The 15,007-nt window shown below is 36.4% G+C and overlaps 2 protein-coding genes across 2 annotated transcripts; both read right to left on the reverse strand.

Annotated features, from left to right (window-relative positions):
* Positions 1 to 288: 288 nt before the first annotated feature.
* LOC135691862 (ubiquitin-like modifier-activating enzyme 5) lies at positions 289 to 1,473 on the reverse strand. Its single transcript, XM_065209853.2, has one exon. It carries the CDS (start codon positions 1,471 to 1,473, stop codon positions 289 to 291), a length of 1,185 nt encoding a protein of 394 aa, XP_065065925.2.
* A 945-nt stretch (positions 1,474 to 2,418) lies between these two features.
* Positions 2,419 to 13,818, reverse strand: LOC135691833 (complement receptor type 2). Its single transcript, XM_065209814.2, has 8 exons — positions 13,546 to 13,818; positions 11,571 to 11,756; positions 10,220 to 10,327; positions 7,319 to 7,513; positions 6,062 to 6,253; positions 5,281 to 5,559; positions 4,416 to 4,751; positions 2,419 to 3,908 (listed from the first exon to the last, which is right to left on the reverse strand). The coding sequence occupies exons 1-8, from the start codon at positions 13,610 to 13,612 to the stop codon at positions 3,589 to 3,591; spliced, it is 1,683 nt and encodes a 560-aa protein (XP_065065886.2). The 5' UTR covers positions 13,613 to 13,818; the 3' UTR covers positions 2,419 to 3,588.
* Positions 13,819 to 15,007: the final 1,189 nt, after the last annotated feature.

Below are 15,007 nucleotides of genomic sequence, written 5' to 3' on the forward strand. Positions count from 1 at the left end.
TGTATCTAGATGCCTAAATCTTTTATCTAAAATATGAATATGTTAGATAGTATTACAGAACTGGCAGAAATCTACTTGGAAAAGGGTTGAGACAAATATTCTGAATGACAGCTTCCTGAGAGTGATTCAACAACATTTAAGACAGCCTCTTGAAAGAATTTGGTCAGGAAGAACTTTTTAAAGAATTAGCTACTTGTAAAGTCAGTTATGGAATGGTTTTTTAAGGGAAAACCTTGAAGGAAAAACATTTTAAAATATAATTAATGATGTATGTGAGGAGGTTCTGATCTAAATTACTTTCAACTGATTCATTAGGTCATCTAAAGACTCATTAGTGTCAGAGATCCCAGTGGATTCATCTTTATTTTCAACAACATCAGGTACAGTGTATGCATATGATATCCCCTCTGTAAGCTTTGGCATTGGTGCTTCTTCCACATCTGCTGACTCGTCAACTAAGCAAATACCCCAGGAATTATCTTCATGGACAACCTCTGGCTCATCAGTATTGGCTTTCGAATTATCACCATTCTTTTTCATCTCTGCAAGTTTTATGTTGTATTCATTTTGCTTCTTTTGACAATTTCTGTCCTCACATTGTGGATTTGGTCTCATAGTCATCTGAGGAAAAAAATCTTGCATTGCATTGTAACCCAAGTAGAACGTAACAGTTCCAAAATTAAGCAAATACTTTAACGTATTTTGGACCAAAAACCCAGCAACAACACCCATTGTAGTTGGAAGTGAGGCAGCACAAACTCCATCTCGCTTTAATGTCTTTTCATCAATGTTTGATGCAACAACCAGGGGTGGAGCACATGCAAAACATGCTGTTTCGCCTGGGACAATGAATTGAATGTGACCAGATACTGCATTTTCACTTACTCCACTTTCTATCCAGCTTTGACCCAGCTCATTACATGCAGTGTTCACGGCCATTCTTGCTTCGTAGTTATCAACACAACTGAGTACCAAATCGACAGCCTGTCCCTGTAGTCCACCTGTTTTAACTTTGGCAATAAAATGGTCAAAATTATCTACTGTTGTAATGTTGTAATTAAAAACTTCAAATTCAACATCAGGGTTTATCTCCTTGAGTGTTCTCTCTGCTGCCTCCACTTTGCTCATCCCCGAGTGCTCTGGCCTAAAAAAAAGTCGGTTCATGTTTGCAAGTTCAACTTTGTCATAATCAAAAAGTATGAGCTTTCCAATGCCACATCGAGTAAGCATCTCAGCAGTAACACTACCAACACCTCCAACACCCACTACAGCCACAGTATAATCACGAATTCGTTCGTAATCAGAGACAATCCCCATTCGTTTCAGTGCCATGAGCCGACTGTATGGATTTGAATCAACAACCTCAGCACTCATCTTCTCAATCTTATTCCTAAATACTGAGGTAGCATTGCAATTTGCCAGTTGTTCTTCAAGTTCCTTTACCCTTTTTCTCAGCGTTTCAACTTCAGACATTTTTAAAACTTCCTTTCGAACAGCTGAGAGTTTTTAGGCCTGTTGATAATTCAAGAATACGTATTTCTAACCTCGTGATGAAACAGCCTCGATATCAGAATGAGAAACTTCTTACAGATGGAATTCCCCCAGTGGATCCCCCCATTTTATTTCAATTGATTCATCATTTGTCAGAAAGTGCTACATAAAGATTAAACACAAAGATTGCATAGCGAAGCTAACCTTTTGTCCTTCAGAAATACTCAATTTCAAGAGTAACTTTATCGGAGTCGTAAATAGTTATGCGGCAGCTAAGCAGAATAACCTTTCAGATGTTCTCCCTTTAACGAAAATTTTATTCCCTTCTGAGAATAGCTAACTTGAATTATCTTCACAGGTCACAAAATGAAATGTTTTCGAATACGCTAAACAACAGCTTCCGAGAAAACTGAAGAATAGATCCCAAAACAATTTAAAAGGTGAACTTTTTAAGGCCAGCAGGCGTTGGATATCTTAACTTGTCTAAATATTAATTGGAGCTAAACAAAAACCGCATGTGTGTACCGTGTTGGATCTGTTGGATACGTAGCTTGGTCATTTAAAACGATGATTGTAGCCTTTGTTCTGGCACACAGCTGGCTCTTAAGCAGTAAGCTGTTTCAAGATACCTACTTGACAGAAGCCAAAAACAGCAAAAAACCCCTTAAACGAGCACGAAGGTCGGTGAAAAGGGCAATTCAGGCTCATTACCTGCAATTCTTAAAAAGATATTCATTGACATAGCATAGTTGCGTAGTGTTTTGTAGTTTATGTCCACTTTCAAGGAAGTAATTTATTTGCAAAATAAATAAATAAACATATAAATGGGGTGTACTAATTTTTTTCGCGGATCAACAATTTTTATCTTAGTGTAAAAGAAACTCTCAAGAAACATTAAGCAGTATGACACAATTACAAACCCAAAAATATTCGTAAAATGAATATAAGGTTGAAACCAACAACATAATCTACAAGTCTCCAAAAAATTCTTTAATTAATCGATACTAACCAAATTAAATAAAAAATTGAAAATTGTCCACTTTAATCTATCTACACTTGAACAAGAACAGACGCACTTCGACATTAAAAGGATCGCGTTGAACGGGCTTGTTTCCAAATTTAAATAAAGTCCCAAAGTAGAAATTCGTTATCTACTTGAAGCATCTCACTGGACACAACCAAGGCCCTAAACATTTCGACGAGGCTTGCAATTCTTGCTCCAAAATAATTAAATTTCTATATGCGATTAGTGAATCGAACATCTAAATACAGTATATTTACAAATGACAAAATATCCTTTTGCTCTTAGCTACAAGCTACAGCTTGAAATGATGGTTTCCCAAGACTAGCATGGCAAAATCAGTCAAGTAGAAAAGTCGATTCAAATCTTGTAACGTAAGAGGTAGGATATCCAGCAAAAACCAATACTTTCCAGTGTTAAAAAACTCACATAAGAGCGATGGTTTATCACGTTGAACTATGCCCACCGCGGGATTATTGACGAGCGCTCGTCCCATCTTAGGATATCAAGAGTTCTCTGCAACTCTCTCTGGAATCCAGCTTCCAGTGGAGCAGTGTCAAACAGACAAGTGACGTACTAAAGAACATCTTAAAAAACGTGTGCTTTGTCAGTCACTTCCCGTTTCATTTTTCAAGGCTAACTAAATGTCCTCAAAACCAAAACTAGTTCAATGAGGGGTCCGGGCATATGATAGACCCTTGAAATTTTTAGCCTAGATATATGATTATAAAGAATTTGCTAAGAGTTTTCCAAAAACGCTTGGAGGCAGATAACGTCTGAGAAACACTTTGATTTACGGAGCATCATATGATGTTTCTTTAGAAATTCTCGTTTCTAAACACAAGGCCTTTGTTTCTTAATAATTTACCTTTCTACATGATGATATTATCATCATCCTCAAATCGCTGCTTCTGCCACCATGAACAGCTTATACTGCCTTTGGACATTAAAAAAACAATTCAGAACTTTCAGTACCTTTACATGCCGAAATCATAATGACAATCAGGATTTCTTTTAATTGCAGAGTCGACAGCAAGGTTTGTCAAAATCATGTGTTTAGGCCAGTTCGTGATAAGTTACATTAATGGCTGATTTTCATCTGTTGTTGATTCTTGAGAGGAGACACTACCCATGCGTGTCACTACGGCCTCGCTTTCATTTTGAGACACATCATTTTCTCCGTTGCTTGCACTATTCAACTCAGTGTTCTCATTATCTATCGACCTCGGCGCCTCTCGTTGCACATTGCTATAAACTGGACTTGTTGTTGTTGCTGATGATGTTGACCGACTTGTGTCAAGAGAAACGGTTACATTGTCGATAGTTTCGTACGGGTTTTCGTTGCTGGAAGAGGGCGATGGGGAATTCTGGTCACGGTTTGTAGACTGTGTTGTTTCTATAAAATAAAAAAAATAATCTCAATAAAAAGTAGAAGTAAAAGAATGAGAATTCCCACTACTTAATACTACTAAGCAGAACTGAGGCAGTATATCAAATTTCAAAGTAGAAATAAGCTCAGGGGCAGTGGCGGAAACCTGGGGGGCGAGGAGGGCATATTGCGAATGGTCTTTTGTTCCAAAACAATGGGAAATATGACGTCATCTTATCAAATCAATAGGCTCCCCTCGCCCCCAATATTTGATCAAGTGTCCGCCCCTGCTCAGGGGTTTAAGAGATTGAGGGAAAACCAGTACGAAAAAGGTGCCTTCGTTAAAACAAAGTTGCAAGAACTTTCGCTTTTCAAGAAAGTGGTTCTAGAATTTCTGTCACTTCTGATAAGACTCTCTAGCAAGAAAAAAGAATTGTTTAAAGTAATGTGTTTTGTTCGATTGTTAGCATTGCTGCAAATCGCGTTAAGTAGCTTGCAACAATGGGCTTAAAAGGCAACGAGTTGATCAAATACCTTGATCTGTCTGTCTGGAGCTGGCTTCAGTTTCTGCCACAACTGCATCGAATGGAGGAGGTTCTGCTGGCCTACTTCGCATTGCCTCGTCATACGAAGGAAGAAAAAAGTGGAAGTCGTTGGAGCAGTAAATTAGCATCCTTTCGTCCTCTAAAGACCGTGCCCTTCTTGAGGTGGCCATTCGCATCCTGCGCATCATTCTTCTGCGCTGACAAATGACGAAAGCAATGATGACCAATAGAAAGCCCAGAAGACCACCAGCAGTTCCCGTCACTATTGTCAGTGTATCGATAGAAGCATTTCGTCTTGTCGTGGCAGGGTCTCCTTTCACACTTACTGAAATAAACAAAAATCGTATTTAATGATTTTGCAGGACAAGAGCCTTCTCCAGATAAAAACACTGAATAGGCTGTCTATTAATTGTAAGAAATTCCAAAATGGATCGACCAGAAAAACAGGACAGTCATTTGGACACTACACAAACAAGAGTCGACAAACAATCTAATTGAAAAGCTTCTTCCTTCTCACTGCACTACAGCGGGGAAAAAATGAAAAATATAAAAAAGCTTAAAAAAGATTCTACCAAAAACAGTTTTCCGATGTGAACTTCTTCCACTGAAAATGAGTTGGTAAAAGGGATTTAAAGTATAGAATTGGAGACGCATATTGTTTTCCAACGAAGCCTTAAGCCACAATCACTGTCGAGAGCTGGTTGAAGTAACAAATATTCACAAAAATTTATCAAATGCGACGAAAAAATCATGCCTGGTAAGCAACGAAAAGAAAACAGTTTACGGTAATCGAATAAGGCAGTGCTTTAGCAAGTATCCCCTAACTACAAAGGCTTTGATACTGATTAACTCACACTTATGAACGCAACTGGCTTCTGGTTCCATTGTCATAACCTTCCCCTGGCGGATACAGTACTCTTCGAATCGAGAGCTCGTTATACAAACTGGTCTATCAGGAGTCCAAACCATTTCACCATTGGAGTTTGGGTAGCATGTCTGTTGACTCGGACCGTATCGATAGTAGCCTTCACCTGTCTTGCATTCAAAGCGTATCACTGTCCCGGCACGAAAGTCAGTTCCAGATTGAATCACCCGTCCATGTTGGATTTCCGGGGGGGCTAAACATTTTTTGGCTGCAAAAAGGTGATGTATTAGTATATTATCTAAACGTTACGTAGTGCTTACATTCAAAATACAGTAAACTCAAAAATATACGATTGTAAGTAATAATACGCATTTCTTTAACGGATTAGATTGAAATAAATTGGAACATCAAATTTGCAGATTTTGCTCGGGAGACGAAACCTTCAGACCTTTGTTTCAGTGTTGCAGGGTCATGGCAAATGTAATATCAGTATTTGCAAGATTTTGTGCCTGGGACCACATCCCGCCAGGGCTTCAAGTGATAATACGCATGCGCAATGACCCTGAAACGGGGTCTAGTGCATGTCTGGAAGACAGGCATGATTCATCTCCCGAACAAGATTGAAATCCAGAAGTGGAAATAACATAAAAAGCCAATACCTCTAGATTCGATACTTCTACTCGAGGTACAGTAAAACAGTAAAAATATCTTATTGAGATACGAACTTCAGCTACAATAAAAACAGTAAAAATATATGAAAGGATACTTACGAAAACACCTAGGCCATGACACAGAGGACCATAGTCCACTAATCTTGCATGACAACAGTTTTGATCCACGAAGCTCAAAACCAGCATTGCATGAAAATGAAACAATGTCACCAAATGAGTACTCTTTCTTGTTAGGACTGTAAACACCATTTTGAAGTTGTTCACTTTCCAGCAGGTTCTTGCATTTTCGAGCTACAAGAGAAATTGAAAACTTTACATGTCTGACATCTGACTCGTTTCTGTTTTCCTGTTTACTGAATAGGAAACACTTGATTACTTTTTCCCATAGATTATACTTTAGCTTGAATTTAAAGCCCTTGTTGTTTAAAGCCTTTACTTTGTTGCTATTTGAAAATCAAGAAACTCACGTTTTTAAAAGGAACATAGATTAGCAATTTCGATTCTTAATTTTTCATTCAAATTTTGGCTCTTCAGTACTAAAAAATTTCTTAGTTGGTTTGTTATTTTGAGGATTTAAACTGTCTTAAATTCAACAAAATAACCCGTGCAGCTTAAACCAAAGTATGCTATCTCTTTCCAAAAAAATTCAACAAAATAAAAACTAATAAAAACAACAGGCAAAAAAGTTAGTCAACGGAACCTTTTTTTAAAAGAAAATTTTACAGTTTTTCAATTTTTCTTGAGCCTAGTACTGAAGTTTTTTAATTTTTTGGCCATCCTAGTCCTACTGGCCATCCATAATGTGCATTTGAATATAAATGGCTGACAGAAGGAAATTTTTTCAAGATGGTCACTGCTCAGTTGTATTGAATCTGTCTTGACAAGAAGCAAACTCAAGTTTGCTGCATTAAAAGCAATGCTCATTCTACTGAGCTATATATGAATATGTAAATATTCCAGATTGCGTTGTCTATTCTGACGTGACAGTGCTCGATGGGCAAAAGCACAGAGCAATAGATATAATAAAATAGAATATAGACTAGAAATGAGACATGTTCTCTGTTACTCCGAGTTTAGTGCGCAAGTCTGTCTGATGAGTGCGCAAGCACGAAACTCGAAGTAACAGAGAACATGTCTCATTTCTAGCCTATCTTCTATTTTATTATAAAAATATATAAATATGTATAAAATAAATATATATTATCATTAGTTTTGATTGTACAATGAGATTAAATCTGTGATATGTTGCAAAGTAACACTTCATGCATACAGGCTCTTTATCAAAACACACACAATCGATGATAATGCAATTGACATTATTAAAAGGGACAAATCTAATGAAGATGAAAGACTTACGCTTGCAGACTGGAAATGCCTTAGACCATCTAGCAGTTCCTGATTTATCTAAAATGCATCTAATATCATATGTGCTGCCACTTAGAATATAACCAGTTTTGCAGTTGAAAATCAGCTCAGTTCCAACATTAAATGTTGGAGCACCATGTACAATGTAGTCCCCATTCCAGACTTTATTTGGTTTTTTGCATATTGCTACAATATAACAGATAATTCTATGGTCAAACGTTCATTATTCAGTACACTTAAACTTAGTGTTATGGATGCATTTAGCAAGGCCGTGATTAATAATAAAATTTTAGAAAGGTTTATCAGAATGAGATGGAACAAGGAAGTAAACAAGGTTGTCATGGAACGCTTTATAGAAGTAAGCCATTTGATGAAACAGGGAAACCTACCAGAGGTTACTGGCAAAGAATGTTTAGAGAATGGAGAAATAGAGACATGTTAGAATCGACGGAACAATGTGTTTGTGATGAAGCAAGAGCCAGAAGAAAGAGTGGTTTCGACAACATTGAAGGATTGTAAAAAGAAGCACACGAATCTTGCTATAGCATGAGTGGACTACAATAAAGCTTATGATTTTGGCCCCAATAGTTGGATCAAACAGGGCATGAAAATGTTTGGAGTTGCTGATAATGTGAGAAAATTCTTGGAAAAGAGTATGACTAAGCGACAACGATCACTTACGTCAAATGGAGAGGACCTTGGGGATGCTCATGTTAAAAGAGGAATCTTCCAAGGGGACTGTTTATCACCACTATTATTTGTAATGAGTATAATCCCGATGACGATATTACCGAGGGAAGAACAAGCAGGGTATGATCGGGGAAAAAAGCAATTCAGCTTGAATCATTTGCTCTTCATGGATCAACTTAAAGTACTATGCAAAATATGAAGAACAGATTGATTCGTTTTTACGGGAAGTACTAAAATTCACCACTGATATCGAAATGGAATTCGGCATTAAGAAGTGTGGTGTTCTTAAATTAAAGAGGGAAAATCACTAGAAGTGAAGGAATAGAACTACCAAATGGTGATAAAATTGAGGAAGTGGGAGAGGAAGGTTACACAGTTGAGCTTAAAAAAAATAAAACAGAGGAGATAAAGGGCAGGATAGTGAAGGAGCAACAACGAAAGTTAATATTAATCCTTAAATCAAAACTGAATGCTAAAAACAAAGTAAAAGCGATTAACAGGTTGGCAGTGGCAATATTTAGATACAGTTTGGCAATACTCAAAGAAGTGAACAATTTGGGTCAGTAGCTTAGAGGAGTTTGTGTTGAATTTGCAAAAATACAATTTGCACTGCTAGTACCATGACAAACAATGAATTCAAGAAGCAAGTGGCTGATGATCTTAAAAATTAACGGATGAGAAAGAATATGTACGGTCAGTTGCAAGGGAAATGCCAGAAAAAGTCTATAAGAAGAAAATGTGACAGTGACTATCAAAAAGTGACTTAAAGTTCAGGCAAAGGCTTTATTGTGTGCTGCCTAAGAACAGGCAATTAGGAATAATTACGTAAAGCATCATATCAACATAAGTGTAGATTGTCCTCTCTGCAGGATGTGTTGAGAAAGAGGTGAAGCTGTTCAGCATACACTAGCGGATGGGAAAAACTTGCACAAAAAGAATACAAAAGAACGCACAACAATGTAGCGAAGAAAGCCCAATGGGAATTGTTCAAGAATAATGGGCTTGAATATCAAGTGAAATGGTATGAACATCTTCCTGAAGATGCTGTGGTGAAGGTGAAAAGAATTCTAAGAAGAGTCTTCGGCCTTGGTTGCTAGTTATGAATCGTCTAGCAAGAGTAAAATAGCAATAAGATCAGCCAGACCACAAAGATTGAAGAAATACAATAATAATTAACGAGTTTTTACACGGGTACATCATGTGAGACAAAAAATATTTTTTTTAGTAATCAATGTGACATTACCTGGAAAGGAGAAAAATTATCAATGTATTAATTAGTTCTTCAAGTTACTCATGAAACAAGCTTGTAGAGATGTAAACGAAGTTTGATCTTCCTAATACACTCAATATATATTGCACTTTTCATGTACATGGACCGCCAAGCAATGTACTGCAGGAAATATCTAACCATGGACATCATTATCATATCATCGTATCTGTTTAATTTTTTTGCTCTACATGCCAGCGTCAGACAGTGTTTAGTAATTGACTTCTAAGCTGACCAATCAATGACCAGATTTTTACTGAGCCTGCTTTCTCTCATATCACTTCTTATCACTTTGGCCCATCTCTTTTTTGGACTACCATTACCAACTAGACTTCTTAATATACATATATGTAAGCCTACAGCGATACATAAAGTATCTAAAATATTAATTTCAAATTGTGACTTTTCAAACATTTAGATGGTTGAAAAAGTATAAGATAACAAAGTTTGTTTGACGGAATAAATCAGATACAGCCAATGTCTCAATGTTAATTTAACATTTTTGCTGATAAATTGATTCAGATAGACCGATTATCAAAAGGTAAAAGAAAATTAACCAAATTTGAAGCACAAACTAAGGCATAAATTAATTTAATAAATTACAAACCATGGTAATTGTAAGACCTTTGTAAAAAAGAATGAAATTAAATTATATAATGCAGGGCCAGCTGTTTGAGGAGAACGATGGCTCCTGCTCCTTGCAAGGCTCTCCTCAAATGCTGGAGGGGAGTTACAGATAGCTCTCCTAAATGCCCTTAAAAGAAATTGCTCTTCTTAATATCTATTTTTGTTTGTTTCTATTCATATTCATCTACAAATAGCTCACCTGGAAATAACTAAGAGAGCTTTTCCCTTTCTAAAATTCTTATGACCAGGCCTGTATAACGCCTCCTTATAAATGTGGAAACAACATAGATACATGAAAAATTACATACGTGTGTCACAATCCATCCCACGAAAACCTTCCATACAGATACATGAATATCGACCAGTTTTCGCACTATGTACACATTTCCCTCCATTTTTACATGTACCACATGGATCTGCAAAAATGTAAAATTGTGCTTACTCACAAACAAATTTAAAATACATAAATTCTTTACTCAGAAATTAGTTGAGTTTGCTAATGAGGATGGACAAAATTGTTCTTCTAAAATACCAACATGGCGACTGAGTAAAAGATTTCTGACATGTCCAAAAAAAGAAATGCTAAATGTGTCATGATAATAAAGCTTGAAAAACATTCGTAAGATCTCATTTCGGCGTACCAATATAATCATTAGTTGTCATTGCTTTTTATGATGTTTCTTCCAAGCCATATTGCAACATATCACAAAATGGTCTTTGCCATTAGGCCCATATAGTATTGAAAATTTTTGAGCATGACATTCAATCAAAGAAAACCGTTCAATTGTGCTCAAAACCGAAAATCAAATCACCAAAGCTCAATTTTCATGTTGTTGCAAATTTTGATAATGTTCAGAAATAGGCAAAAATCAAGACAATTATAGCATTATTTGTTATTTGCAGTACAAAGATTCTTTATAAATATGTCAAACTAAAAAGCTGTCTAGCAGAATTTATATAACTATATAACTAACTGTAGCTATTTAGTTTTGGTTAGCTAAAGAATATTAAAGCAGTGCTGCCATTCCTGCTTCAGACTCTTTAGTACTTTTTCTTGCTAAGTGTACATAAATAACTGGATTGCCAGATTATTGCATCAAGTGTGAATTCAAAGATGGTTTCTCCTGTTCTAAATGCAAATTGAGCACTTTATGACAGACCAGTGCAACAGTAAATACTTTCATGTATTTATTCAGAGCCCCTTAAAAATTATAAATAGAAGCCTTTCCACACTACAAATATATTCTACTTACCTAAAAGTGTATAATGGCAAAAGAATTGGAAATTAGCACATTTTATTGCAAAATGAGAAATAAATATGATAAGCATATAGATAATATTGAGTTTGTTTGTGCTCAAATGAATATTTCTATATAAGATTGAAAAAGTTTGGCTGTTTGAAATTTTTTAAAAATATTATTGGGGAGCTTTTCTGCTGACCTTTGGTATTTTATTTTTGAATAAGACAGTGGAAATGATACTATGATAAAATTTAATCCAAATCCAGTTGAAATATATATAAATTAAAAAGAACATCAAAGCCATTTCATGCACACACATTTTTAAAATTTTACAACATCAGTACTAAGCCACAAAAATAGATATAGCCAGGCGCTTTTCACTTATAAGAAAAGGAAAACAGACTACACTAGAACCTACCAATGCATCTAGGTGCTTTTGAGTCCCAGTTTCCATTTGCTAAGCAGATGACTTTGGGAGCTCCTTCCAGAGTATAGTTTGTTTTGCAGTAAAATTTTATGGTACTTCCAGTCTCAAACTGACTCTTTTCTGTGTCACTTCGAGAACCATCTTTGGGTGGTTGGGGAGCACTGCAAACAGCCTCAGCTACAATAAAAACAAGACAAGGATTTCACTTTCTAATCGTCTTTCAAAAGAGTCTGTGGCAAGGTTGAATGGAATTACCATCTTGCGTCTTTCTAAGCAGCTTGTGATTAGTTTGTACACAGTTACACAAAGAAAAGGACCAACAGCTTCCCTCACAAATTGTGCTTTACAGATGACGCTGACTACCCAGCACTTGACAAGCAGAGAAAATATGAAATCCCCAATAACACTTTCAAAATATTCAAAACAAGGAACTTGAAACTTAATCCTGCCAAGACAGAAGAAACATTAATTAGAAGAGGTGAAAAGGAAGATCGATGGAGAAATGTAAGAAAATTAGGGTCATTGCTTAGAAATAGAGAAGATATGGTAAAGAGGAAACAATTTGCAAGTGCTACTATGAATCGATTAGAGAAAGTTTGGTTACAAAGAGATCATGTGAAGCTTAGCACCAAACTCAAACTGTACAAATCACTTGTCAAACCACTATTGACTTACAACTGTAGTACATGGGGAATGAAGAAACAAGCATCAATTGATTGATTTCATCGTCAGCAACTCATAAAAATTCTTGAAACCCATTAGCCAAACAGAATTGGCAACAAAAGATTTTATGAAAAAAATGAAGAACCTGTTTCCAGTTATAAAAGAAGACAAAGATGGAAACTTTTCGCTCATATTCTGAGATCAAATGAAAATACAACAGCAAATCAAGTGATGAAATTTTACTTTGAACCATCAACTGAAAAAGGCTTCAGAGGTTATCCTAGAGTCACACTTGTAACAACACTGAACAAAGACCTAGTAGATGCACACCTAAAACAACTAAAAAGCAGAAGATCTTAAAAAAGCTTACTGCCCAAACAAAACTTTTATGTGGAATTAATGAAGAAGACATTACAAATTCCTTTGGTCTGAAGTTGACACATCAGTGAAGAAGAAAAAAAGAGTAGTTTGAAAATCTGTTTACAGGCAGGGTCTAGTCTAACAGAGATAAATAATTGATTTTTGAACGCTTTTTCTGGTATCAAGCTACTATATTACCCATTCAAATTAAAAAAATTACTTATCAAAAACATTCTCTGTAGAAGATGAGACAAATTTGTAACAAGGGAATGATCTCAAATGCAATTTGTATTTTATAACAAGGTATTGAATTTTACTGGTATTGGCTTAGCCTTTGGAATATTATGCAATGGAATGTCCACTACTGAAAAAGTCATTGCCCAACATGAATATCTAGTTTTTGTCTCTAGGGACTCTCAATATTATGTTAGTTCTCATTCTTACACATAATTTATTTAAACATTTCAATTTTGCTTTGCCAGTAATTACAGACTAAAGGAAAATAATAAAGCAAGGGACCCAGAGCTCAGTTGGTGTTGAGCATTTCCAAGAAGAGGAGGAAAAGTCCTTATGATAAAAATGTTAAAGAAATGAAACAAGATAACTCGAAAAGGGGGAAGTTGAGCTGCCCCTCACCAACTAGCTATACGTAATAAAAGCGTAATTTTTCACTTCAGGTTATAACCAGTTACCTCAAATATAACAAAATAGTATATGTGCTTCGAGAAGCTCCTTACCATCGTCCAGTTTATCTGGCTTCAAACAACTGAATAAACATGAATGAACTTGCAAAAACACAGGCAAAGATTCTAGGCCATAGGCCCGTGGGATGTCAACAATTTTCAGACACTTCTCGGTAATCGTATCTATGGCCAATAAATTTTTTAAACGATAGAATATGAAGCTGAAAGACGAACAATTCAGATCTGATATGCCATCTTACCTTTAGGCACATAAAAAAGCTTAAAAATTAAGTAGGTCGCCACCAATGATGCACCAGAGTAACGCATCTTCGTCAATTTCAATAAAAAAGATGAATGTGTTAGTCCTTTAAAAACTGTCTTATTCAATTCTTCGACAGCTTTCCGCAACTTTCCGAAATGTTGATAGTCACCTCATTCATGAACGTCGTAATGCAAACATAAAATGACTTGATAAAGCTCACAATGACTCAACTTTTCGCCTTCCGTGCTGAGTTGATCAAGCCTACGCATGCGCAGTATTTGAACTGGCGGTCCCGCGGCTCAACACAACCCGCTGGGGTAGCACGTTCCAAGAAGCGGATATAAATCATTCCCTCGTGGGAAACCGGACAAATGTGAGAAAAAAAAAGGGGGGGGGAGGAGTAGCTCTCCCGGAAACTTTTTGCTTACCACATATTAAAGTTTGACTTTAAACATCAAATTATATTTTGTTGCACTCAACTTTGGAAAATATCGGAATTTTATAGCATTTTTCTCTGCTTTGACTCTTTTTTCAAAAACAAAACTTTTTATATAGAAATGTCTACTGGCATACCACTCTTCAAACTGACAATGACGAAGGGATGAGTACAATGTGGATCCTCCACATCAGGTTTTCGTGTGTGTGCACTTAATCTTGTATTATGCGCTTAAGTTTTGCTTCTCTCATTAAAATTTGAACCTTATAATGTTTTTACCCCCTTCAGCCAGGCCCAGCCCTAGTAGAAAATTTGGCCTTGTTGTGAGAAATATTCTTCGTCAAGTAATAATGTTATAAATGTAAAACTGTGATAGGCATGTATGGAATGTAAAAAACCTTTGTGAAGAATGGACATGGAGCAGTGGCGGCCTGGCCTTTTTGGCTTGGGGGAGAGGGGGGAAGGCGGAAGCAAAATGATGCCCTTCATAACTAACATTGTTGTTCAGTCTCATCGGAATTCATATTGGGGAGGCTACCTATTGTATTGCATCCCATTCAGTACACTATTATAAAGGAAATATAGTGCAGTTTGACTTATTGGGGGGGGGGTCAAGCTCCCCCAGCCCCCATCGCTTCCGACGGCCTTGTTTCTGACAAGATTGGCAGTCTACTCTTGTCAAGGATAGACTGACCCCATATGAGCACAGGATCGCAAATTAAATAATTTTTTATGGGGTGTCATGAAAAGTTGGACTGACTCGCATACAAGATGGACTGACTCTTCGAAGCCAATACAAGCAGATAAACTAAATAAAATGGCGTAAAGAACATGTTTGGGGAAATTCCAAGAGACCCCACGATGTGGTAAAATGGAGGGTTTCATTGACTATGTAACTGTTGTGTTCATTTGGCATCATAGAGAAGAATGAAAGGCTCCAGATAAAATATTTACTTTTGTTTTGCTAAAGGTTTGATGGGGAAAGAACCTGTGCTGGTGCGGCCATATTTCAGCTAATTCGAAA

This window comes from Rhopilema esculentum, chromosome 10 (genome assembly GCF_057945365.1).
Source record: "Rhopilema esculentum isolate cy_ngs chromosome 10, ASM5794536v1, whole genome shotgun sequence".
Classification (NCBI taxonomy): domain Eukaryota; kingdom Metazoa; phylum Cnidaria; class Scyphozoa; order Rhizostomeae; family Rhizostomatidae; genus Rhopilema; species Rhopilema esculentum.